Genomic DNA, 26,439 nt, shown 5'->3' on the forward strand with positions numbered 1-26,439 from the left:
AAATAAACAACTACACTTTAGAAACAAGACCAAATAAACAACTACACTTTAGAAACAAGACTAAATAAACAACCACACTTTAGAAACAAGACTAAATAAACAACTACACTTTAGAAACAAGACCAAATAAACAACTACACTTTAGAAACAAGACCAAATAAACAACTACACTTTAGAAACAAGACCAAATAAACAACTACACTTTAGAAACAAGACCAAATAAACAACCACACTTTAGAAACAAGACTAAATAAACAACTACACTTTATAAACAAGACCAAATAAACAACTACACTTTAGAAACAAGACCAAATAAACAACTACACTTTAGAAACAAGACCAAATAAACAACTACACTTTAGAAACAAGACCAAATAAACAACTACACTTTAGAAACAAGACCAAATAAACAACTACACTTTAGAAACAAGACCAAATAAACTAACTACAGCTCATTTGAATTGAATTGACTGGAGTAATAAACACAAGCGAGTCAATGGCGCCATCTGTCGGCAGAAGGCAGCATGTAAAGGGAACAGTCCACTTCCGTTGTGGGCCAAGAGCCCCGCTGTGGTTGGCCAGTTGACAGTGTTTTTTAGCCAATCAGACGCATGGCAAGGCGGGTCTATCCTAGAACTGTGGTGGGACCTTTAATACTCTATGGGTGGGACTCATATTAATGACGCGACGCAGCGGTGCGGTGCGTGGCTGCCACATGTTGTTGTTGAACATTTTGTTCAACAAACTAACTAACTGACGCACTGAACAACACACAGTCACACACACACACACACACACACACACACACACACACACACACACACACACCTGGCTGCGGTGGGCTTGGAGATCATCAGCTGCTGCGAGCGACACCATTTCCCAGGATGCATTCGTGGTGGTGTTGTAGTTCCAGCGTTGTTTCACTTTGAGTTTCCCTGTTTCACTGTCTGTCGGTAAGTAGAAACGTCCGTCTGTCTGTCTGTCTGTCTGCCTGTCGGTAAGTAGAAACGTCTGTCTGCGTGTTAGCCCTGGTCCAGGGCTTACAGCGAGTCTCTCTCCGACGCCCTGTGGAAGTCCCTTCCGCAGCCCTCTGGTGTTATTCTCACTCCCGTGCGCGGGTTTTCAAATCCCAGCAAATAAACAAAACGACGTAACTATACTCACCGAAACAAAGCATTAAGACATGTGAATCCCTTGACTCCTTCAAAACCGCTCTCAAAGGGCACCTACGGACGGCTGCAATTAGAAACTGGCCTCTGTAAAATCTGAATCCCCCCCCTTTTCCCCTCACTGTATATAGCCTATGTATCTTTTCCCTTTTTGCTTCCTATAGATGAATTCCTGTTCTGTTCTTTAACTACATAGAAATGTCTATTTGTATGTCTCTAAATGTTTTGATGAATTGAACAATGTGGACCCTGTTGTAAACAAGTGTAACGCTTAATTGGGTAAAAGTCTATTCTCGAAAAACAAAACAAAACAAGACAAAACAATACAATTCCTAGATAAACAAGAAACAAACAACAAAACAAAAAAAACAACAAAACAAAAACTGCAACAAGACAACATTTCATATAACATGGACATAACGTAGACATAACACATGCATCATTCATTGCATCATAGATCTGCTACAGTGATGATTAGTGAAAACATGAACAGGTAGTCTCCAGATGAGAGGACAGCACAGTTTTAAACAAATGAAAAGATGTTTGAACGAATATGGACAGGTAGATTGTTCCAGTCACAAGGAGCTTTGAACATAAATTATTTCTTGCCAACTGATGTGGTTATATTGACATAAACCCGTGAGTGTGGTGGTGTTTTAAGCATGATGTTATTGAAAAATAGCAGATCTACAAGCTCGTAGCGCGGCACCGAGTGCTAGTTTGTGAACAATTGTGAAAATGTGGCACAAATCTTTGAATATATATTCTTTCAGAGCGAATGTTTTTAACTCAAATCTTTGCTTCTGGGGGGTCCCTGGCTGGAACAACATATTTTCAGATGGGGGTCGGCGGCCATTTACATATCATTTACATATCATTTACATATCATTTACATTATCATTTTGGTGAAAATGATATGTAAACATGAAAATGTTTGAGAAGGAAACATAGGGGTTTTCTGAACACTGTCAGGATTTAGAAGACATTAATAGAATCGAACCTCAGGTCTAAATGGGTTAAGAGCCTTTGATGAATGCCAACATTGTAATTGGGCGACTGTGGCTCAGGAGGTAGAGCGGGTCGTCCAATGATCCATGGGTCGGCGGTTCGAATCCCGGCTCCTCCTCCTCCTGTCTACATGTCCTTAGGGTTAGGGTTAGGGTTAGGGTGTCCGTCCTTGGGCAAAGACTCTGAACCCCAGATTGCTCCCGATGTGCTGGTTGGTGCCTTGCATGGCTGCAATCGGTGTATGAATGTGTGTATGAATGGGTGAATGTAATGCACAATCTATGTAAAGCGCCTTGGATAAAGGCGCTATATAAATGCACCATTTACCATTTAATTGTAATTGAAATGTAATTGTACTCTTGCTCCTGCAGCTGTGAAGAAGAAGAAGAAGCCATGCTCTCTTCTTCGGGTGTCCTGGCGGTGATGCTGGCGGCGTGCGCCCGTTGGGGGGCGTCGGGGGCTCAGCTGCCCCCCCTGGTGGCCGACCCGACCCCGTTCCCCTGGGCCCGCACCAGGCTGCCCACAGCCGTGTCTCCGCGCCACTACCACCTCCGCATTGCGCCCAACCTGACCACCATGGAGTTCAGTGGAGTGGTGACCATTCACCTGCAGGTCAGAGTCCACCCGTCCGGCCGTCCGTCCGTCCGTCTGTCCGTCTCAACCCATTCGGGGTGGGAATCCCTTTTGGTGTTTTATGTTATGCTTTAGCTATTGAAAAATAGCAGATAGGGTAGGTACCCTCACAAAAACATGCAGTAATCCTGGTCTCTAAACTGCCTCCCCCTGGCCAGCCGGGGCGCCTGATGGAGGGGAAAGGAACTGGTTGGAATAACGTGTTCATTCCAGGCGCTACGTCCAACCAGGGAAACTCCCCCCCCTGTCAGGTGTAAAGGAGCAACTTGGACACTCAGGCATGAAGGGAGCATGAGTTAAGTCCGTTGCTCTCCCCGGGTTGGCGGAGGGTGTGTAGAGCCCAGGATCACAGTAGATGATTGGCACAGGGGTGAAAAATGGGTTACAAAATCGTGGGATAAAAAATGTATTAAAAGAAAAACGGCAGATCTACAAGCTCATAGCGCGACACAGAGTGCCGCGCTACGAGCTTGTAGGTCTGCTGTTCGTGAAAGTGTCGCGCAGATCTTTGAATATATATTCTTTCAGAGCGTTTTTAACTCCAATCTGAGGGTTCCTGGAATAACACATTTGGGGGGTCGGCGGCCAATTACATATAATCTTTGGGGTCCTTGACATGAAATATTGAGAACCACTGATATAGATATAGAAACATGAGGTATTTCAGAAAACTGTCTGATGATTGATTTAGAAGACATGTTTTTCCGATCACCGCTTGTTTTTCTCATAATCGTAATAAGGGGAAATATTTAATAATTCCAAAATTAGGCTAGGCCTGTCACAAAGATGCAAAATTATAATATACTTCATTATACTATAATTATGTGACCAGATTTGACTGATGGCAGGCTCTCAGTCAAATCTGGTCACATATTATAGTATGAAGTATAATATACTTGTACTCTTGTATATAGAATCGCGCGAGGAGAAAAACTATTTTCTTTTTATTATCCAAAATGAGTTAATAGCACCGGCAGACTCTTCACATACTACTAGAGCATGTCTGAAATAAGTGTCTGAAATCTACATGTAAATATGAAATAAATGCTTAAACATGTAGCTATAGGTGTAATGCTAGAGACCACAGAAGACATGTAAATATGAAATAAATGCTTAAACATGTAGCTATAGGTGTAATGTTAGAGACCACAGAAGACATGTAAATATGACATAAATGCTTAAACATGTAGCTATAGGTGTAATGTTAGAGACCACAGAAGACATGTAAATATGAAATAAATGCTTAAACATGTAGCTAGGTGTAATGTTAGAGACCACAGAAGACATGTAAATATGAAATAAATGCTTAAACATGTAGCTATAGGTGTAATGCTAGAGACCACAGAAGACATGTAAATATGACATAAATGCTTAAACATGTAGCTATAGGTGTAATGTTAGAGACCACAGAAGACATGTAAATATGAAATAAATGCTTAAACATGTAGCTAGGTGTAATGTTAGAGACCACAGAAGACATGTAAATATGAAATAAATGCTTAAACATGTAGCTATAGGTGTAATGCTAGAGACCACAGAAGACATGTAAATATGAAATAAATGCTTAAACATGTAGCTATAGGTGTAATGTTAGAGACCACAGAAGACATGTAAATATGAAATAAATGCTTAAACATGTAGCTAGGTGTAATGTTAGAGACCACAGAAGACATGTAAATATGACATAAATGCTTAAACATGTAGCTAGGTGTAATGTTAGAGACCACAGAAGACATGTAAATATGAAATAAATGCTTAAACATGTAGCTATAGGTGTAATGTTAGAGACCACAGAAGACATGTAAATATGAAATAAATGCTTAAACATGTAGCTAGGTGTAATGTTAGAATCCACAGAAGACCTGTAAATATGAAATAAATGCTTAAACATGTAGCTAGGTGTAATGTTAGAATCCACAGAAGACCTGTAAATATGAAATAAATGCTTAAACATGTAGCTAGGTGTAATGTTAGAGACCACAGAAGACATGTAAATATGACATAAATGCTTAAACATGTAGCTATAGGTGTAATGCTAGAGACCACAGAAGACATGTAAATATGAAATAAATGCTTAAACATGTAGCTATAGGTGTAATGCTAGAGACCACAGAAGACATGTAAATATGACATAAATGCTTAAACATGTAGCTAGGTGTAATGTTAGAGACCACAGAAGACATGTAAATATGAAATAAATGCTTAAACATGTAGCTAGGTGTAATGTTAGAGACCACAGAAGTGAACCTTTCAAGCCTGTTTTCTCAACTCACTGTTTCTCTGCCAGACATTACTCTACTCTCCAAAAGTGGTGGGTCAAACTGAACAACCAATATGTCAATTTGAAGCTATGATTCCCTGCTTTCATGTGGGGGAAAAGGTTTGAGTTCATTTATTTCATGAAAACACAATCAGTCCACCTAGAGAAACGAACGTGCTTCGGCACGCAGGCCTTCCTCTCCTCAGCGTTTCGAACTAGCTTGAAAAACTAGTTTCAAACTAGCGTTTGTCCTCCGTCAAGTTTAGCCACATTGACATTTACACCACCCCTTTTGGTGTTTTAAGCATTATGTTCTACTTTAGCTATTGAAAAATAGCAGATCTACAAGCTCGTAGTGTGGCACTCGGTGCCGCGCTATGAGCTTGTAGATCTGCATTTTGTTTTGTTGTTAAATCATGAAAATGTGTTGCAAATCTTTGAATGTATATTCTTTCAGAGCGAGCGTTTTTAACTAAAGTCTTTGCTTCTTGGAGGGGTCCCTGGAACTACATATTTTCAGATGGCGGTCAGCAGGCAAATTGCATGGGGTTTTAACCCTGTGAGAACCACTGACATAGAAACATGAGGTTTTAACCCTGTGAGAACCACTGACATAGAAACATGAGGTTTTAACCCTGTGAGAACCACTGACATAGAAACATGAGGTTTTAACCCTGTGAGAACCACTGACATAGAAACATGAGGTTTTAACCCTGTGAGAACCACTGACATAGAAACATAGGGTTTAACCCTGTGAGAACCACTGACATAGAAACATAGGGTTTAACCCTGTGAGAACCACTGACATAGAAACATGAGGTTTTAACCCTGTGAGAACCACTGACATAGAAACATGAGGTTTAACCCTGTGAGAACCACTGACATAGAAACATGAGGTTTTAACCCTGTGAGAACCACTGACATAGAAACATGAGGTTTAACCCTGTGAGAACCACTGACATAGAAACATGATTATTGTCCTTATTGTCCACCTGGTCCTTATTGTCCTTATTGTCCCCCAGGCCCACGAGGACACAGACCTCCTGGTCCTTCACGCCCACGACATGAGGTTCGGCGAGGCGCTGCTCTGGGGGGCGGAGCCAGGCGCCGCGGCCACGCCCCCCACCACGCCGCCGCCACGCCCCCTGAGGGTCCTGGAGCACCGGGGCCTCCAGCAGGTGGCGCTAGTGGTGGCGCCGTCGGAGTCGGAGGAGGAGGAGAAGGAGGAGGAGGAGGAGGAGCGGCGGCCGCTGCTGAGCGCGGGCCGGGCCTACCGCCTGGAGATCGGCTTCTCCGCCAACCTGTCGCGAAGCTTCCACGGTTTCTACCGTAGCAGCTACCGCACCGCGCAGGGCGAAGAGAGGTAGGTAGCACAGATACCGCACCGCTCAGGGCGAAGAGAGGTAGGTAGCACAGATACCGCACCGCTCAGGGCGAAGAGAGGTAGGTAGGAGATACCGCACCGCTCAGGGCGAAGAGAGGTAGGTAGCAGATACCGCACCGCGCAGGGCGAAGAGAGGTAGGTAGCACAGATACCGCACCGCTCAGGGCGAAGAGAGGTAGGTAGGAGATACCGCACCGCTCAGGGCGAAGAGAGGTAGGTAGCAGATACCGCACCGCTCAGGGCGGAGAGAGGTAGGTAGCACAGATACCGCACCGCTCAGGGCGGAGAGAGGTAGGTAGCACAGATACCGCACCGCTCAGGGCGGAGAGGGGTGTTGTTTTGGGCAGCACATTTCTATTTCAGTTTTAGTCATTTATAAATTGAGTGTAAAATCTGCCCCCAAAATTGGAGTGCAGGTTTCGTAGTACAACCAAGTCACCACGGCATTTATAAAGTGATCGCAAACAGCTGATCCTGATTCCTTAATTTCGTTCCGACGTTAATAAATGTGACGGCTGAAATCTATCTGGCACGCCCTATGAAATCAAGCCTCGCCCTCGTTTTTGCGACACTGCAATATGACCTGGAGTTACCATGGTTACAGGGAAAAAAAGGTTTCCCCCGTGCCTTGCCCCCCTAACCCCCCTCTCTCTCTCTCACACACACACACACACACACACACACACACACACACACACACACACACAGACGCATGCACGCACAGTCGCACACGCAACTTGCAAGCCCATTCAACTGGTGTATCTTAAATATATAAAGAACGAACACCTGCATGAATTAAATAAAGCTGTAGGCCTGCCCTGTCCGTTTCCCTCTCACCTCGCTTGCTTTGCTGTCATGTCCACGCACGCACGCACACACACACCTCAAGGCTACGTAACATGACACATCGCATCGCCATGAATGGAATACGTTTGTAGGCTGGCCTATATTAATTTGACCCATTCGTGCGCAGTGCACGGCAAGTGAGTGAGTGAGTGATGTCTGCATGAGAGATAGGCTACCACGTCGTCAAGGCAGTCATAATCGACGTTTATGGAGTGATTTGATCATTAATGAACGAATCATAAACATATGGATGAAGGCTTGACGCTTGCATGTGTGCTGGTAGGTATGTGTTGGCGACGCACGCCGCGGTCCCGTCCTCCCGACCCCCTAAAATGATCTCGCTTTTATCTGAACTGTCAAAGCACTTATTTAAATGGTGAATGATTAAGCCCCTTATGCCTATAGCCTACAATTGCAAATAGGCAAGCTGTATGCTTGGTATTATAATAATAATAAAACTTTATTTGTATAGCACCTTTCATGACATGAAATGCAGCTCAAAGTGCTTTACAGAAAAATGGAGAATAAAAGAAAAGCAAGGCAACAACATTAAGAACAAGCAGTAACAAAAATAAAAAATAAAAAAATCAATTAAAAGCAATGTTGTAGAAGGGTCTTGAGCTGAGCTTTAAAAATGTCTACAGAGGCTGCCTGTCGAAGGTACGGTGGGAGCTTGTTCCATGCCGTCGGCCCGTAGAAGCAAAAAGCTGCTTCCCCGTATTTTTTAGTTGCCATTTTTTTGGCAAAGCGAGCAGGCCGGCAGAGGAAGACCTTAGGGGGCGGTTTGGGACATATTTAGGCAGGCAAGTAGGTAGGAAGGTGCGAGACCATTGAGAGCTTTATAGACAAGTAAAATAATTTTAAAATCAATCCTACTAATTACTTGAAATAAAGGCGTGCAGTCCATTTAGTCCACTAAATAATATAATATCGCAGGGATTATAATAGCCATCTGATGTCAGGGTAGTGAGTCTGTTTTAATAGAGAGGGCACCAGATTAAACATCCATCCACTTGCATTAAGTTGCTCAAAAGCACATGAGGCGACTTCACTCCTCCTTCCGGCTAGGAACAGAGTGCATTCTGGGATGGATTGGCCCCAAACACATGAACGCGCTGGTCCGTTGACTATCATTGCGTGCGTTCACGTATCAAACATTCGTCCACGCGTCATCGGCCCGATAACATGAACGCTGCGCCATGATAGTCAACGGACCAGCGCGTTTTTGGTTTCCTCAGGCCGGCCGTCTCTATTCAAATAACCATTCTGGAAGGGAAACCCTTTTGGTGTTTTAACTCATTCAATTCTCTTTCAATACTTGCTGCCTGATATTTTGCTAAGAAGTAAAATTGTAAAAGAAAATAATAAAAAAATCACTTTTCAACCTATAGTATCTTCATATTATAATAGGTCCTCACTAATAATCATGAAAAAAATGTCACGATTTTTTTCTACACTGTCTGTGTCTCATAGGAGGGCTGTGGGCAGTTTAGAAACCGTCTTCCAGTGACATCATCATTAGGCATAATTATTTTTTTTACATTTTTTTACAAAAATAGATTTTCATTATCGTGAGAACGATGGCTTCCATTTTTTGCGTCGCAACTTTTCAGGACTAGAAAGCTCTCCCTCCTATGAGACACAGACCGAGTAGAAAAGAATTGCACCATTTTTTTCCCATGGTTATTAGTGAGGACCTATTATATGAAGATAGGTTGAAAAGTGGTGAAGTGGTCCTTTAATTATTATTATTGCGAACGCAGTGAGCACTTACTATGAGACCTAGCAGATCATGTCTGTCTGTGTGTCTGTGTGTCTGTCTGTCTGTCTGTCCCGCTATCCAAATATGGAGTGTGTTGCATCAGCAATCACTCAGCTCCATATATGGGCACAAAAGGGGCCAGGTCCACTCAGCTCCATATATGGGCACAAAAGGGGCCAGGTCCACATATACAGTAACAGCGGGACAGACACACAGACAGACAGACAGACAGACAGACATGATCTGCAGGGTCTCAGCTGCGTTCGCTTCCCGCGTTTGCGCATCTTACTGGTTATTATTTATAAATGCAGGTTCCTGGCCTCCACTCAGTTCGAGCCCACCAGCGCGCGCGCTGCCTTCCCCTGCTTTGACGAGCCAGCGTTCAAAGCCAACTTCACCGTCCGGATCGTCCGAGAGCCGCGACACATCGCCCTGTCCAACATGCCCAAGGTTCGTATTTATTCACCCCTTTTTGGGGTTTTAGCATTTTAGCATTATGTTATACTTTAGCTATTGAAAAATAGCAGTTCTACAAGCTCACAGCGCGGCACCGAGTGCCGCGCTGTGAGCTTGCAGGTCTGCTATTTTTTTTTAATCGTGAAAATGTAGTGCAAATCTTTGAATATATATATATTCTTTCAGAGTGAACGTTTTTAACTCAAATCTTTGCTTCTGGGGGGGAGAGATTAAACACATCTCTCTGGGCCCAGCGCCTGCAGTCCCTCCTCCTACCACTAGGGCCCTGCAGTCCCTCCTCCTACCACTAGGGCCCTGCAGTCCCTCCTCCTACCACTAGGGCCCTGCAGTCCCTCCTCCTACCACTAGGGCCCTGCAGTCCCTCCTCCTACCACTAGGGCCCAGCGCCTGCAGTCCCTCCTCCTTCGCCTCCTTCGCCTGCCCAGAACTAACGACCTCTTGACCTCTTGGGCCCCCCCCCCCCCCCCCCCCCCCTTCGCAGGTTAAGACTGTGGCGCTCCCTGGTGGCCTGCTGGAGGATTTCTTCGACACCAGTGTGGCGATGAGCACCTACCTGGTGGCCTTCATCATATCCGACTTCCTGTCCGTCAGCAAGACCACCCGCCATGGGGTCAAGGTAGGACCACCCGCCATGGGGTCAAAGGTCAAGGTAGGACCACCCACCATGGGGTCAAAGGTCAAGGTAGGACCACCCACCGGTGTTGTTTTTGGCAGCAAATTAGTTGTAGTTAGTTGTAATTAGTTGTAGTAGTCATTATTTTAGTCTCTTGAATAGTTTTCATTTAGTTTTAGTCACATTTTAGTCACCTGGAATGTTTTAGTCGACTAAATGTCATAAGACTTTAGTCTTACAGTTGATTTAGTCGACTAAAATGTATTTTGGCGGGCCTTGATGCCGTCGTAATGAATCTTTTTTTGGCTGAAAATAGCCGATCTACAAGCCCACAACGCGTTGCGTTGCGACGCGTTGTGAGTTTGTAGATCGGCTATCTCTGTGTTGTGTTGTGGTCACATCTCTGTGTTGTGTTGTGGTCACATCCCTGTGTTGTGTTGTGGTCACATCCCTGTGTTGTGTTGTGGTCACATCTCTGTGTTGTGTTGTGGTCACATCTCTGTGTTGTGTTGTGGTCACATCTCTGTGTTGTGTTGTGGTCACATCTCTGTGTTGTGTTGTGGTCACATCTCTGTGTTGTGTTGTGGTCAGATATCTCTGTGTTGTGTTGTGGTCACATCTCTGTGTTGTGTTGTGGTCAGATATCTCTGTGTTGTGTTGTGGTCAGATATCTCTGTGTTGTGTTGTGGTCACATCCCTGTGTTGTGTTGTGGTCACATCCCTGTGTTGTGTTGTGGTCACATCTCTGTGTTGTGTTGTGGTCACATCCCTGTGTTGTGTTGTGGTCACATCTCTGTGTTGTGTTGTGGTCACATCTCTGTGTTGTGTTGTGGTCACATCTCTGTGTTGTGTTGTGGTCACATCTCTGTGTTGTGTTGTGGTCACATCTCTGTGTTGTGTTGTGGTCAGATATCTCTGTGTTGTGTTGTGGTCACATCTCTGTGTTGTGTTGTGGTCAGATATCTCTGTGTTGTGTTGTGGTCAGATATCTCTGTGTTGTGTTGTGGTCACATCCCTGTGTTGTGTTGTGGTCACATCCCTGTGTTGTGTTGTGGTCACATCCCTGTGTTGTGTTGTGGTCACATCCCTGTGTTGTGTTGTGGTCACATCTCTGTGTTGTGTTGTGGTCACATCTCTGTGTTGTGTTGTGGTCACATCTCTGTGTTGTGTTGTGGTCACATCTCTGTGTTGTGTTGTGGTCAGATATCTCTGTGTTGTGTTGTGGTCACATCTCTGTGTTGTGTTGTGGTCACATCTCTGTGTTGTGTTGTGGTCACATCTCTGTGTTGTGTTGTGGTCACATCTCTGTGTTGTGGTCACATCTCTGTGTTGTGTTGTGGTCACATCTCTGTGTTGTGTTGTGGTCACATCTCTGTGTTGTGTTGTGGTCAGATATCTATGTGTTGTGTTGTGGTCAGATATCTCTGTGTTGTGTTGTGGTCACATCTCTGTGTTGTGTTGTGGTCACATCTCTGTGTTGTGTTGTGGTCACATCTCTGTGTTGTGTTGTGGTCACATCCCTGTGTTGTGTTGTGGTCACATCCCTGTGTTGTGTTGTGGTCACATCCCTGTGTTGTGTTGTGGTCACATCCCTGTGTTGTGTTGTGGTCACATCCCTGTGTTGTGTTGTGGTCACATCCCTGTGTTGTGTTGTGGTCACATCTCTGTGTTGTGTTGTGGTCACATCTCTGTGTTGTGTTGTGGTCACATCCCTGTGTTGTGTTGTGGTCACATCCCTGTGTTGTGTTGTGGTCACATCCCTGTGTTGTGTTGTGGTCACATCCCTGTGTTGTGTTGTGGTCACATCCCTGTGTTGTGTTGTGGTCACATCCCTGTGTTGTGTTGTGGTCACATCTCTGTGTTGTGTTGTGGCAGGGAAGCTGGAAGTACCCTCACTAAAAACGCCGGGACAACGCTCCACACGTCCCAAACTCTTCTCCCTTCTGGCTCCAAAACTGTGGAATGCACTTCCCATGGCAGTCAGAACTGCAGCATCACTCCCAATCTTCCGCCGTAGTCTGAAAACCCACCTTTTCAGACTCCATCATGGCCCATAGCACTTACTCTACCCTAGATAGCACTTCTGTAGACTTAGATAGCATTTGAAACAGACTTATAGCATGTTATGTAGACAGCACTAGAATTGCATTGTATATAGTCATAGCACGCCATAGTACATATGTATAGCATAGTAGTATATATGTAAAGTTTATACGTATAAATTTCATTATATAGATATTCCACTGTTACTTTCTTAGCTTACGCATGTTTCATGATGAATGTTTTTATGTGATGTATTCCCATGCTTTTGTTCTTGCTTAATGTAAGTCGCTCTGGATTAAGAGCGTCTGCTAAATGCCTAAATTGTAAATTGTAAATTGGTCACATCTCTGTGTTGTGTTGTGGTCACATCTCTGTGTTGTGTTGTGGTCACATCTCTGTGTTTTGTTGTGGTCAGATATCCCTGTGTTGTGTTGTGGTCACATCCCTGTGTTGTGTTGTGGTCACATCTCTGTGTTGTGTTGTGGTCACATCCCTGTGTTGTGTTGTGGTCACATCCCTGTGTTGTGTTGTGGTCACATCTCTGTGTTGTGTTGTGGTCACATCTCTGTGTTGTGTTGTGGTCACATCTCTGTTGTGTTGTGGTCACATCTCTGTGTTGTGTTGTGGTCAGATATCCGTCTACTCGGTACCAGAGAAGATCGACCAGACGGCCTTCGCTCTCGATGCTGCCGTCAAGCTCCTGGACTTCTACGATGAATACTTCGATATCCCTTATCCTCTGCCTAAACAAGGTATTAATATATTAATATCCTTTATCTTATCCTCTGCCTAAACAAGGTATTAATATACCTTATCCTCTGCCTAAACAAGGTATTAATATCCCTTATCCTCTGCCTAAACAAGGTATTAATATATTAATATCCTTTATCTTATCCTCTGCCTAAACAAGGTATTAAGATCTACAAGCTCATATCGCGGCACCTAGTGTCGCGCTATGAACTTTTAATCGTGATAATGTGGCGCAAATCTTTGGAATATACAGTATATTATTACAGAGCGAACGTTTTTTAACTCAAATCTTTGCTTCTGTCAGTTGAGAACCACTGACATAGAAACATGAGGTTTTAACCCTGTGAGAACCACTGACATAGAAACATGAGGTTTTAACCCTGTGAGAACCACTGACATAGAAACATGAGGTTTTAACCCTGTGAGAACCACTGACATAGAAACATGAGGTTTTAACCCTGTGAGAACCACTGACATAGAAACATGAGGTTTTAACCCTGTGAGAACCACTGATATAGAAACATGAGGTTTTAACCCTGTGAGAACCACTGATATAGAAACATAGGGTTTAACCCTGTGAGAACCACTGATATAGAAACATGAGGTTTTAACCCTGTGAGAACCACTGATATAGAAACATGAGGTTTTAACCCTGTGAGAACCACTGATATAGAAACATGAGGTTTTAACCCTGTGAGAACCACTGATATAGAAACATGAGGTTTTAACCCTGTGAGAACCACTGACATAGAAACATGAGGTATTTTAATAGAACCACTGCCATAGAAACATGAGGTATTTCCATAGAACCACTGACATAGAAACATGAGGTATTTCCATAGAACCACTGACATAGAAACATGAGGTATTTTCATAGAAACATGAGGTATTTCCATAGAACCACTGACATAGAAACATGATGTATTTTCATAGAAACATGAGGTATTTCCATAGAACCACTGACATAGAAACATGAGGTATTTCCAGAAAACTAAACAAGGTATTTATACACTACGTCCGGCCGGGGAAACTCCCCCCCCCCCCCCCCCCCCCCTCTGTCAGGTGATAAGAAGCGTTTTGGGACTCCTCACGCATTGAAGGAAGCATGAGGTCAGTCCGTTGCTCTCCCCCCAGGTTGGCAGAGGAAGTGTAGCGACCAGGATTACATTAGACACTGGGTGGAAAAAAAATGGGCTGAAAAAATCGTGGGATGAAAATGAAAGCAGAAGCAAAGGTTTGAGTTAAAAAACGTTCTCTGTGTGTGAAAGCATATTTTCAAAGACTTGTGCCACATTTTCACGACTTTTCAAAATCAGCAGATCTACGAGCTTGTAGATCTGCTATCTTTTTTCCCAATAGCTATAGTATAACACAATGCTTGACCCATTCTGACCGGGAACCCATTTTGGTGTTAGCATCATGTCATGCTTTAGCTATTGAAAAATAGCAGATCTACAAGCTCATAGCGCGCCACCGAGTGGCGCGCTACGAGCTTGTGGATCTGCTATTTTTGAAAAATCTAAGGAACGACTGACATTTTTAGAATCTGATCTCAGGTCAGAATGGGTTAATCAGACCAGTGTGTGTCCAGTGGAAACCTCGTATGAATCTGATCTCAGGTCAGAATGGGTTAAAACACCTAAAGGGGTTCCCGTCCTGAATGGCTTATTCTTATCATCCCCAGACCTGGCAGCCATCCCAGACTTCCAGTCCGGAGCCATGGAGAACTGGGGTCTGACCACCTACCGAGAGGACGGCCTCCTGTTTGACCCCCACAAGTCTTCAGCCTCCGACAAGCTGTCAATCACCCTGGTGATCGCCCACGAGCTGGCCCACCAGGTAACGCACACCAGCTGTCAATCACCATTCAGCGTGATTGACAAGCTGTCAATCACCATTCACGGTGAGTGACAGGCTGTCAATCGCCACGGATTAAAGCGGTACAATTGCAATTTACAATTTAGGCATTTATCAATGACTTAATCCAGAGTGATTTACATTGACAGGTTCTGTGCGTAGGACGCCCCTAGGCGTCTTAAGGATTGAAAACGAGCTGAGCCTTAAAGGGATTGTGACATTAAAAAAAAGGTTTTGGAATTGTTCTTATTTTTTTTAGGTTTTCTAATCTCAATTGCACCCAAAAAACATGAACTTTTAACATTCAGTAGATTTTCTGTGATCTGGGGTTTTCTGGCTCAAACAGGCCTCTGATTTGCCGGCAGTTTGTGATGTAAGATCCTGCAAATCCCATATATGTCAATGGGATTTTCCAGCAGATGTCACTGTTTTCACTGTTTTGCCTGTTTTCATTGTAGCTCGAAAGGCTTCCAAACCCCAAAGGAAACTTCAGACCACAGAAAATCCACTGAATGTTCAAAGTTCAGGTTTTTTGGGTGTAATTGAGGTCATAAAACCTAAAAGAAAAAAGAAAAATAAATGAAAATGAATGTCATAAAACCTTTAAGACGTCGCTGGGCGCTAGCGCATCTTCAATGATACGGGCGAGATAAGAATATTCAGACGTTTTCCTTCTTTTTTTTTGGCCCGTTCGCCTTTCGGCTGCCGTATGCTAACGCTCTGGGCTCATATTAGCTTGCCGTTAGTCTAGGAAAATTGGCCTCAGATCCTGTGCAGCAGGGGGCGTGGCCCAGTGCGTTGCGTTTCAAATGAAATGCGAATCAAAAGACAGGGGCGGGTTCCACATGGAGTGGGCGCTACATCTAAATAAGACGGAAGGAAAACAATTGCTCCTTGAGCGGTGGTGGCCTACTACAATTCAATTTGGAATTGGATTCCCTTCGGACTATTTTCATGGTATGCACAGTGCTTCAGACCGGAAAGGGGAGTGTCCGCTCAGATTCTGAGCGCAACGTACTTCCCTCACAGGGATACGTTCCTTTTTTCCCAGAAGTTCCTTTTTTCTTGCCCGCCTAGTGGCGAAAAATAAAACTTCTGGGAACTCAGATTAGCTTGCCGTTGACTCATATGTTATCGCGGCGGAAAGAATGACTCGTATCTCCTCATCCAGGGCGCTCTCCGTGGTGATGAATGGATCGACATGCTGGCGCTTCATTTCTGCTCCTCATCCGTCTCTCTCCCGCAAAATAAAAAAACGCTTTTTGGATCATATATCGTATAAATTAAAATGATCGCAATGTAAGCTAGCAATGTAAAGTCAACTTTTTTTAGTAGATTGTTACCGGGTCATGGCTTTCAGAGTAAAAGCGCTGAGACAAACCCCGGCCAACCAGAGCTCTTATTTTGAAGCACTTCCGGCACTGATAGTGTCTTAAGCAAAGAACAAAACGCATGGCAATACATCACATACATAAACAGTAGTTATCACCAGTAAGACGCGCAAACGCGGGAAGCGAACGCAGCTGAGACCCTGCAGATCGATGTCTGTCTGTCTGTCTGTCTGTGTGTCTGTCCCGCTGTTACTGTATATGTGGACCTGGCCCCTTTTGTGCCCATATATGGAGCTGAGTGATTTGTTTGTTGATGCAACACTTTTGTGCCCATATATGGAGCTGAGTGATTGTGTTGATGCAACACACTCCATATTTGGACGTATAGCGGGACAGACAGACACACAGACAGACAGACATGATCTGCTAGGTCTCATAGTAAGTGCTCACTGCGTTCGCAATGAAACATGCGTGGGCTAAGAACGTAACAGTGGAATATCTATTTAATGAAACTATACATATATATATATATAAACTATACATGCTATACTATACGTATGTGCTATAAAGTGTTGTGTCTACGTAAAATGCTGCATGTCAGTAAGTCCGCATGGAACGCTATCTAAGTCTACATAAAGTAATACGTCTCTAAGTACTCCGTCAAATCAAATGTATCCATACTAGAATTTTGCGCCCGCTTCGCGAGAACTCAATCCCAGAGTTACTTCGCCACGCACTCCGCGGCAGAAGTGCCGTGTTTGCATGAATGAAACTGTATGTAATCGCGCCTGTGTGTGTGTGTGTGTGTGTGTGTGTGGGGGGGTGGCTTACAGGCGTGCGTGTGCGTGTTAGCACAGTGTTACCAGCTGCTTGCTAAAGCGGCTGGTTAGTGTTTCCCTGGGAAACTAGTATTTCTGCTCTGGCACACTGACTCCTCTGGTATTTCTGCTCTGATAGACTGACTCCTCTAGTATTTCTGCTCCGACCCAGTGGTTTAACCCTGTTTGACCCTGTTTGTCCCTGTGTGACCCCTCCCCATAGTGGTTCGGGAACCTGGTGACGATGGCCTGGTGGAACGACCTGTGGCTCAACGAGGGATTCGCCAAGTTCATGGAGTTTGTGTCCGTGGGCGTCGTCTACCCAGAGCTGCATGTGGTGAGGACACCTTTAACACACCATTCTGTAGTCCTTTAATACACCATTCTGTAGTCCTTTAACACACCATTCTGTAGTCCTTTTAACACACCATTATGTAGTCCTTTAATACACCATTCTGTAGTCCTTTAACACCGTTCTGTAGTCCTTTTTGATACAGAGACAGTCGTGGTCGTGGCCAAATTTGACTGAGGGACTGCCATTGGATCTTTTGGGGATTTTCGTTTTTTTTCTTCATGTCATATCAAAGCAGGGAATCATAGCTTCAAATTGACATATTGGTTGTTCAGTTTGACCCACCAGTTTTGGAGATATGGCTTATAGAGTAATGTCTGGCAGAGAAACAGCGTGTTGAGAAAACAGGCTTGAAAGGTTCACTTCTGTGGACTCTAACATTACACCTAGCTACATGTTTAAGCATTTAATTCATATTTACATGTCTTCTGTGGACTCTAACATTACACCTATAGCTACATGTTTAAGCATTTATTTCATATTTACATGTCTTCTGTGGTCTCTAACATTACACCTATAGCTACATGTTTGAGCATTTATTTCATATTTACATGTCTTCTGTGGACTCTAACATTACACCTATAGCTACATGTTTAAGCATTTATTTCATATTTACATGTCTTCTGTGGACTCTAACATTACACCTAGCTACATGTTTAAGCATTTATTTCATATTTACATGTCTTCTGTGGTCTCTAACATTACACCTAACTACATGTCTAAGCATTTATTTCATATTTACATATATTTCATATATGTTTCATATATTCACAAAGACAGAAATAAATGCTTAAACCACAGAAGTGAACCTTTTCAAGCCTGTTTCTCTGCCAGACATTACTCTATAAGCCATATCTCTATAAGCCATATCTCTATAAGCCATTACTCTATAAGCCATATCTCTATAAGCCATTACTCTATAAGCCATATCTCTATAAGCCATTACTCTATAAGCCATTACTCTATAAGCCATATCTCTATAAGCCATATCTCTATAAGCCATATCTCTATAAGCCATTACTCTATAAGCCATTACTCTATAAGCCATATCTCTATAAGCCATTACTCTATAAGCCATATCTCTATAAGCCATATCTCTATAAGCCATTACTCTATAAGCCATATCTCTATAAGCCATTACTCTATAAGCCATTACTCTATAAGCCATATCTCTATAAGCCATTACTCTATAAGCCATATCTCTAACAACCAATATGTCAATTTCACTGCGCAAAAAGCATGGAATACGGATGTGTAAATGACAGGAAACTCCCGTTAAACTTTCCAACAAACTACGGTAAACTCCCGAATTGTAGCACCACACCTGTATATATTACCGTATATTAACTGTATGTGTGGCTACACTTGAGGTTTACGGGCAAATCCAGTGCCAATAATCGCCCGTTAACTCCTCTTTTCACGCAGTGTTTGAAGCTCTGATTTCATATGACATGACATGACAAACACCATCCAATGGCAGTCCCTCAGTCAAGGTGGGTCACGTGTGCGGACATGTTCGGTGACCCCTTGACCCCTTGACCCCACACAGGAGGACTTCTTCCTGGGGAAGTGTCTGGAGGCCATGGAGGTGGACTCTCTTAGCTCCTCCCACCCGCTGTCCTCGGCCCGCGTGGAGAGCCCCGCCCAGATCCGCGAGATGTTCGACGACGTCTCGTATCGCAAGGTGAGCCACGCCCACCTCGTCACCGAGCCACGCCCACCTCGTCACCGAGCCACGCCCACCTCGTCACCGTGCCACGCCCACCTCGTCACCGAGCCACGCCCACCTCGTTACCGAGACACGCCCACCTCGTTGCCGAGCCACGCCCACCTCGTTGCCGAGCCACGCCCACCTCGTTACCGAGCCACGCCCACCTCGTCACCGAGCCACGCCCACCTCGTCACCGAGCCACTCCCACCTCGTTACCGAGCCACGCCCACCTCGTTCCTCCCCCCCCTCCAGGGGGCGTGGCATTCTAACGAGCTGTTCCTCCCCCCCCCCCTCCAGGGGGCGTGGCATTCTAACGAGCTGTTCCTCCCCCCCCCCTCCAGGGGGCATGGCATTCTAACGAGCTGTTCCTCCCCCCCCCTCCAGGGGGTGTGGCATTCTAACGAGCTGTTCCTCCCCCCCCTCCTCCAGGGGGCGTGGCATTCTAACGAGCTGTTCCTCCCCCCCCCCCCTCCAGGGGGTGTGGCATTCTAACGAGCTGTTCCTCCCCCCCCCCCCCTCCAGGGGCCGTGGCATTCTAACGAGCTGTTCCTCCCCCCCCCCCCCCTCCAGGGGGCGTGGCATTCTAACGAGCTGTTCCTCCTCTCCCCTGCAGGGGGCGTGGCATTCTAACGAGCTGTTCCTCCCCCCCCCCCCCCCTCCAGGGGCCGTGGCATTCTAACGAGCTGTTCCTCCCCCCCCCTCCAGGGGGCGTGGCATTCTAACGAGCTGTTCCTCCTCTCCCCTGCAGGGGGCGTGGCATTCTAACGAGCTGTTCCTCCCCCCCCCCCCCCCCCCCCCCCTCCAGGGGCCGTGGCATTCTAACGAGCTGTTCCTCCCCCCCCCCCCTCCAGGGGGCGTGGCATTCTAACGAGCTGTTCCTCCTCTCCCCTGCAGGGGGCGTGCATCCTCCACATGCTGCGAGACTTCCTGGGTGCCGACGCCTTTAAGGTGGGCATCGTGGCGTACCTGAAGAGACACGCCTACCAGAACACCGTCAGCGCACACCTGTGGGACAGCCTGAGCCAGGTGGGCCACGCCCCTAACCCTAATTAACACCCCTGTGGCAGGTGGGCAACCCTTAGTGTTTTATTTAGCTGCCAGGGGCAGGTGGGCAACCCTTAGTGTTTTATTTAGCTGCCAGGGGCAGGTGGGCAACCCTTAGTGTTTTATTTAGCTGCCAGGGGGCAGGTGGGCAACCCTTAGTGTTTTATTTAGCTGCCAGGGGGCAGGTGGGCAACCCTTAGTGTTTTATTTAGCTGCCAGGGGGCAGGTGGGCAACCCTTAGTGTTTTATTTAGCTGCCAGGGGCAGGTGGGCAACCCTTAGTGTTTTATTTAGCTGCCAGGGGGCAGGTGGGCAACCCTTAGTGTTTTATTTAGCTGCCAGGGGCAGGTGGGCAACCCTTAGTGTTTTATTTAGCTGCCAGGGGCAGGTGGGCAACCCTTAGTGTTTTATTTAGCTGCCAGGGGCAGGTGGGCAACCCTTAGTGTTTTATTTAGCTGCCAGGGGCAGGTGGGCGACCCTTAGTGTTTTATTTAGCTGCCAGGGGCAGGTGGGCAACCCTTAGTGTTTTATTTAGCTGCCAGGGGGCAGGTGGGCAACCCTTAGTGTTTTATTTAGCTGCCAGGGGCAGGTGGGCAACCCTTAGTGTTTTATTTAGCTGCCAGGGGGCAGGTGGGCAACCCTTAGTGTTTTATTTAGCTGCCAGTGGCAGGTGGGCAACCCTTAGTGTTTTATTTAGCTGCCAGGGGGCAGGTGGGCGACCCTTAGTGTTTTATTTAGCTGCCAGGGGCAGGTGGGCGACCCTTAGTGTTTTATTTAGCTGCCAGGGGCAGGTGGGCGACCCTTAGTGTTTTATTTAGCTGCCAGGGGCAGGTGGGCAACCCTTAGTGTTTTATTGCCATGTGTTCGTCACAGAAAAACAACCGATCTACAAGCTCTGTAGGTCTCTATTGTTGCGTGAGGAACGGCAGGGTTCAAGTGTTTGTAGATCTGGGGTTCAAGTCGTTACGCATTCGTTTTAGCTCCGACCGATTTGCACGCGCACAAGCCATATGGCTCATAATCTGCAAAACAATGCGATATTCGCCGCTTGATTTGAGCTTTAACTATATGCTTACAATATCATAATTTTGTTATGATATAGTAAGCAATCGCGGGGCATAACTGATCCCAGGTCAGTATAATGAAATGGCCCACTTTCACTACCGGTTCAAACTAACCAAAACATCTGGGGTCATTTGGGGGACCTTTTTAAAAAAAATACGTCTGGCATGGGCAACGGCCCCATCTGGTGGATTCCCGGCAGTATGGCACTCAAGGAGTTTGAACTGTCGATCTTTTCCCAACGTATAAAACGGTCTCCTTCCTTCCAGATCTGCCAGTCACATGACCAGGATGAAGGGCCAATCAGACGCCAGGAATTCTGCTCCGAGGGCAGACTGCAGCCCGGCTCCTCGGTGAAACTTTTATTTTCTTAACTCATTTAGTCCTTGTGAGACTTTTATTTTCTTAACCCATTTTAGGCGGGAACCCCTTTTGGTGTTAGCATTACGTTATGCTTTAGCTTTTAAAAAATATCAGATCTACAAGCTCGTAGCGCGCCACCGAGTGGCGCGCTACGAGCTTGTAGATCTGCTATTTTTGAAAAATCGAAGAACGACTGACATTTTTATAATCTGATCTCAGGTCAGAATGGGTTCATCAGACCAGTGTGTGTCCCAGTGGAAACCTCGTATGAATCTGATCTCAGGTCAGAATGGGTTAACCATGTTGTGCATTACTTAATTTACAGGAAGTTACCCAATTAGAGAATGTGTTATTTTATATCTGTCATCGCTCCTAATGGTACCAGCGTCAATCTTGTGTGTGTGTGTGTGTGTGTGTGTGTGTGTGTGTGTGTGTGTGTGTGTGTGTGTGTGTGTGTGTGTGCGTGTGTGTGTGTGTGTGTGTGCGTGTGTGTGCGTGTCTGTGTGTGTGTGTGCGTGCACAGAAATGGTACTCTGGGGATGAATTGGACATCCGAGCCATCATGGACACTTGGACGTTGCAGGAAGGCTTCCCATTGGTCAGCGTGGCTGTGACAGGACGTGAGGTCACACTGCGGCAGGAACGCTTCCTCAAGTCGGACGGCCCCGCCCCCGCTCATGGGTACGAACCGATCTACAAGCTCATAGCGCGGCACTCGGTGCCGCGCTATGAGCTTGTACGTCTGCTATTTTTATTTTTACTCGTGAAAATGTGGCGCAAATCTTTGAATATATATTCTTTCAGAGCGAACGTTTTTTTTTTACTCAAATCTTTGCTTCAGAGGGGGGGGTGGGGGGTCCCTGGAACAACATGTTTTCAGATGGGGGTCGGTGGCCGATTACAGCATGTATTTTACGGGGATCACTATTGATATCATATGACAGCTAGCTGTCTGATTTTAATAGTAGACGCATTTATGTCTGTCGAGGCGCAGTGCGAATTTAATGGCAGCATACGAGGTTCACATGCGCAAAAATAACAGATGTACAAGTTATCGACACGGAACGGTATGTACGGTATGGTACACGATGTACGCTTGTAGATCTGTTTATTTTAAGCATGCGTCGCCGCCACGCAAAGTTATGACGAAGCATGCGATGCCGATGCGTGAGCCTTCATGTGAGAGAGGTTCTTTCAACTCGTGTCCCCTCCTTTTTACTGTGTGTGTGTGTGTGTGTGTGTGTGTGTGTGTGTGTGTGCGTGTGTGTGTGTGTGTGTGTGTGTGTGTGTGGAGAAGGCGTTGTTTCATTTATCCCTAGGTGGCTTAAAAAACCCAAAACAAACATCCTGTCTAGTAGTGTCAAGTAATAGTATGTAAACAATGTGCTATATATATATATATATGTTTTTCTTCTTTTCCCTCTGCGTGTTAAGCATGTGCAGCAGCTATATCTGGTTGGACCATATAATATATAACCTAATTCTGACCAGTGTTTGGGTCTATTGTATTACGCCTCGTGTGCAGATCCAAATAAAATAATTCAAATGTGGGTGTGTGTGTGGGTGGGTGTGTGTGTGTGTGTGTGTGTGTGTGTGTGTGTGTGTGTGTGTGGGCGCGCGCACATGTGGGGAGAGACCCGATATATTTATATGGGAGAGACGCAGAGACAGAGAAATATTTAAAACCATCCTGTCTCGCTCTAGACGTATAGAGAGACAGAGCCAATGGAATGGAGCAAATGTTAAATAAGCTACACAGGTAATCCCAAATGATTCATTGATTACGTCACTATAGCAAAAGACGTAAAACCAGGTCAGGTCCAATTAGCTGCAGCGGAGCTGTTCTGACTTGACGCTCAATAACCTACTAACTGACCACCTTCAAGTTTAAACCATAAGATGATGATGGAAAATGCCCGCCGATTTGATGCGCAGAAATAACATATATCTAATCGGGTCAAGGTGAAGAAAAGTCCTTTTTATCGGGGATACCTTGTTGTTGTAGGCTGTACGTCTCCGTGAATTGTATGCATCAGCAGAAAGCACATTATTGTTCAAACACCTGCTCCTCTGTTCATCTGTTGCTCTTGTTTGGCTAATAATAATAATAATAAAACTTTATTTGTAGCACCTTTCATGACATGAAATGCATCTCAAAGTGCTTTACAGAACAATGGAGAATAAAAGAAAAGCAAGGCAACAACATTAAAAAACAAGCAGTAATGCAATACAGTGAGGACATGAATAACAAAATAAAATAAAAGATCAATTAAAAGCAATGTTGTAGAAGTGGGTCTTGAGCTGAGCTTTAAAAATGTCTACAGAGGCTGCCTGACGAAGGTACAGTGGGAGTTTGTTCCATGCCGACGGCCCGTAGAAGCAAAAAGCTGCTTCCCCGTATTTTTTAGTTGCCATTATTTTTGGCAAAGCGAGCAGGCCAGCAGTGGAAGATCTTAGGGGGCGGTTTAGGTTTGGGACATATTTAGGCAGGCAGTCATGTAGGTAGGAAGGTGCGAGACCATTGAGAGCTTTATAGACAAGTAAAATAATTTTAAAATCAATCCTAAAAACAACCGGAAGTGCCAGTGCAGTGACAGTGCCAGTGCAGTAATACAATAATGAATAGGCCTAAGAATGAATGCAATAGCAAGTTGTTGCTGTCATGTTGCTGTGTTCTCTTCAGTGTGACTGAAGGTCGCGCCCCAAAAAATTGTAGACAGTGAGATTTCCCCTCATGTTCTTTTTCCCTCCATCGTGAAATGACCTTTTCTTTTTTTTCTTCACTATTTGATTGGCTTAACATGTCCACGTGTCATTTGTTTACATATTTGGTACGCTTAACACCAAACGGACCAAAATCCAAATGCTAATATTTGGTCCTTGATCCGGACCTTCTAAGCCAACTTTGCGTGTGAAAGCGCCCTTAGATAGCATATTTTACAGACTTATAGCATTTTATGTAAACATAAACTATACTACACTATATATATAGTACCAGTAAGACGCGCAAACGCGGGAAGCGAACGCAGCTGAGACCCTGCAGATGTCTGTCTGTCTGTCTGTCTGTCTGTCTGTCTGTCTGTCTGTCTGTCCCGCTGTTACTGTATATGTGGACCTGGCCCCTTTTGTGCCCATATATGGAGCTGAGTGGACCTGGCCCCTTTTGTGCCCATATATGGAGCTGAGTGATTGCTGATGCAACACACTCCATATTTGGATAGCGGGACAGACAGACAGACAGACACACAGACATGATCTGCTAGGTCTCATAGTAAGTGCTCATTGCGTTCGCAATAACTGTATATGCATGTGGGAGGGTTAATATTATAATAATAATTATTATTATTGTGATCGTACAGCAGGTTCCTGTGGCAGGTTCCGTTGACCTACATGACCAGCGGCTCGCCCACCGTTCACCGTTTTCTGCTGAAGACGGAACGAGGTGAGACAGACACACACACACACACACACACACACACACACACACACACACACACACACACACACACACACAGTATATCGAGTATATAGAGCATATCAAACGCCTCCATAACTTTACCAAAACTGCCAACCAGATATACGAAGGAGAAAAAAAAGATCGCACTTACCCTTTGGAAACGAGCCCCCATGTGATGTCCCGGCCTAGGGGGAACCGAGACATCGGGTGTGGAAAAAACCGACCTTCCCAGCTCCCAAGAAAACCGCCGTCCAAACAGTTGACTTTTCGATATTATCTTTTTATGTTGTGTTCCTCACTTCCAGGCCATTTCAGGTACAAAATCTACCCGAGGACTGAACATGAAAACAGAACTAGAACGAAAAAGTGAACTCTTACATCAATGAACCCCAAACAAAATGCAAACGCTAACCTCCCTGTCACGCGAGCCTGCACACACAGGCACGCACGCACGCACACGCACGCACACGCACAAACTGTCACACACAGGAGAAAACATACTGCCCGACTTCCTCTGTATAACCTGTAATATCATCACATATACATTGACTAGCAGGTAACTATTTATTGCAGGGGAATTCTTCAAAATAAAGGAGAGTGCCAAGCTGATGAAGCAGATTTTACTCTGAAAAGCCCCGCCTTCCGTCCCCCCCAATCCCCCCAATCCACCCCCCCCCCCGCCAAACCGGAAGGCATAATCTGTCATTCTTACCCCACGCTGATTCATCTAAAGTCTCCCTACACATTGTGTTGTGTGTGTGTGTGTGTGTGTGTGTCTGCGTGCGTGCATGCTTGCGTGCTTTGCGTGGGTGCGTGCTGTGTGTGTGCGTGTGCGTGCTGTGTGTGTGTGTCTATTGAAGATTCTGACCTTCAAATGTACATAATTTTTGTTTTGATTGTATTGCTGTATTGTTGTATTGTTCTTTCTGCTTTGGCAATGTAAACGTATGTTTTCTCATGCCAATAAAGCCCTTTGAATTGAATTGAATTGTGTGTGTTCCTGGGTGTGCGTGCAGATGTGCTCCTCCTGCCAGAGGGGGCGCTGCTGCAGTGGGTGAAGTTCAACGTGGACATGAGCGGCTACTACATGGTGCACTACGAGGGCGAAGGCTGGAGGTCGTTGACCTCTCTGCTGCTCGCCGACCACGGCGCTCTGAGCAGCGCTGACCGCGCCCAGCTGCTCAGCAACGCCTTCCAACTGGTCAGGTAATACCAGTAAGACGTATGTAACCCAGTCTGTCCTCCATGTCCTCCAGTGTAGGGAGGCTGTCCCTCTGTCTGTCCCTCTATGTAACCCTGTGTGTCCTCCAGTGTAGGGAGGCTGTCCCTGGACACAGCCCTGGACCTGTCCCTCTGTCTGTCCCTCTATGTAACCCAGTGTGTCCTCCAGTGTAGGGAGGCTGTCTCTGGACACAGCCCTGGACCTGTCCCTCTGTCTGTCCCTCTATGTAACCCAGTGTGTCCTCCAGTGTAGGGAGGCTGTCCCTGGACACAGCCCTG

General features: G+C 45.5%; 1 protein-coding gene across 3 annotated transcripts in view; it reads left to right on the forward strand.

Moving 5' to 3' along the window:
• Positions 1–699: 699 nt before the first annotated feature.
• The window catches only part of LOC308310339 (endoplasmic reticulum aminopeptidase 1-like), a 30,424-nt gene continuing 4,684 nt past the window's right edge, over positions 700–26,439 (forward strand). Inside the window, exons 1-14 of one of the 3 annotated variants that reach the window (XM_080756654.1) lie at positions 700–977; positions 2,549–2,789; positions 6,093–6,433; positions 9,374–9,512; positions 10,021–10,155; positions 12,827–12,947; positions 14,630–14,784; positions 17,175–17,288; positions 18,853–18,987; positions 19,909–20,040; positions 21,389–21,472; positions 22,006–22,163; positions 24,842–24,924; positions 25,956–26,145. In XM_080756654.1, coding sequence (XP_080612780.1) covers positions 2,571–2,789; positions 6,093–6,433; positions 9,374–9,512; positions 10,021–10,155; positions 12,827–12,947; positions 14,630–14,784; positions 17,175–17,288; positions 18,853–18,987; positions 19,909–20,040; positions 21,389–21,472; positions 22,006–22,163; positions 24,842–24,924; positions 25,956–26,145 — 2,006 coding nt within the window. In that variant the 5' untranslated portion in view covers positions 700–977; positions 2,549–2,570. The remainder of the gene's footprint in view (positions 978–2,548; positions 2,790–6,092; positions 6,434–9,373; positions 9,513–10,020; positions 10,156–12,826; positions 12,948–14,629; positions 14,785–17,174; positions 17,289–18,852; positions 18,988–19,908; positions 20,041–21,388; positions 21,473–22,005; positions 22,164–24,841; positions 24,925–25,955; positions 26,146–26,439) is intronic. The other 2 variants (XM_080756653.1, XM_080756655.1) reach the window with 2 other exon arrangements.

Source organism: Protomyctophum bolini (assembly GCF_963924005.1).
Source record: "Protomyctophum bolini genome assembly, chromosome: 22".
NCBI lineage: Eukaryota > Metazoa > Chordata > Actinopteri > Myctophiformes > Myctophidae > Protomyctophum > Protomyctophum bolini.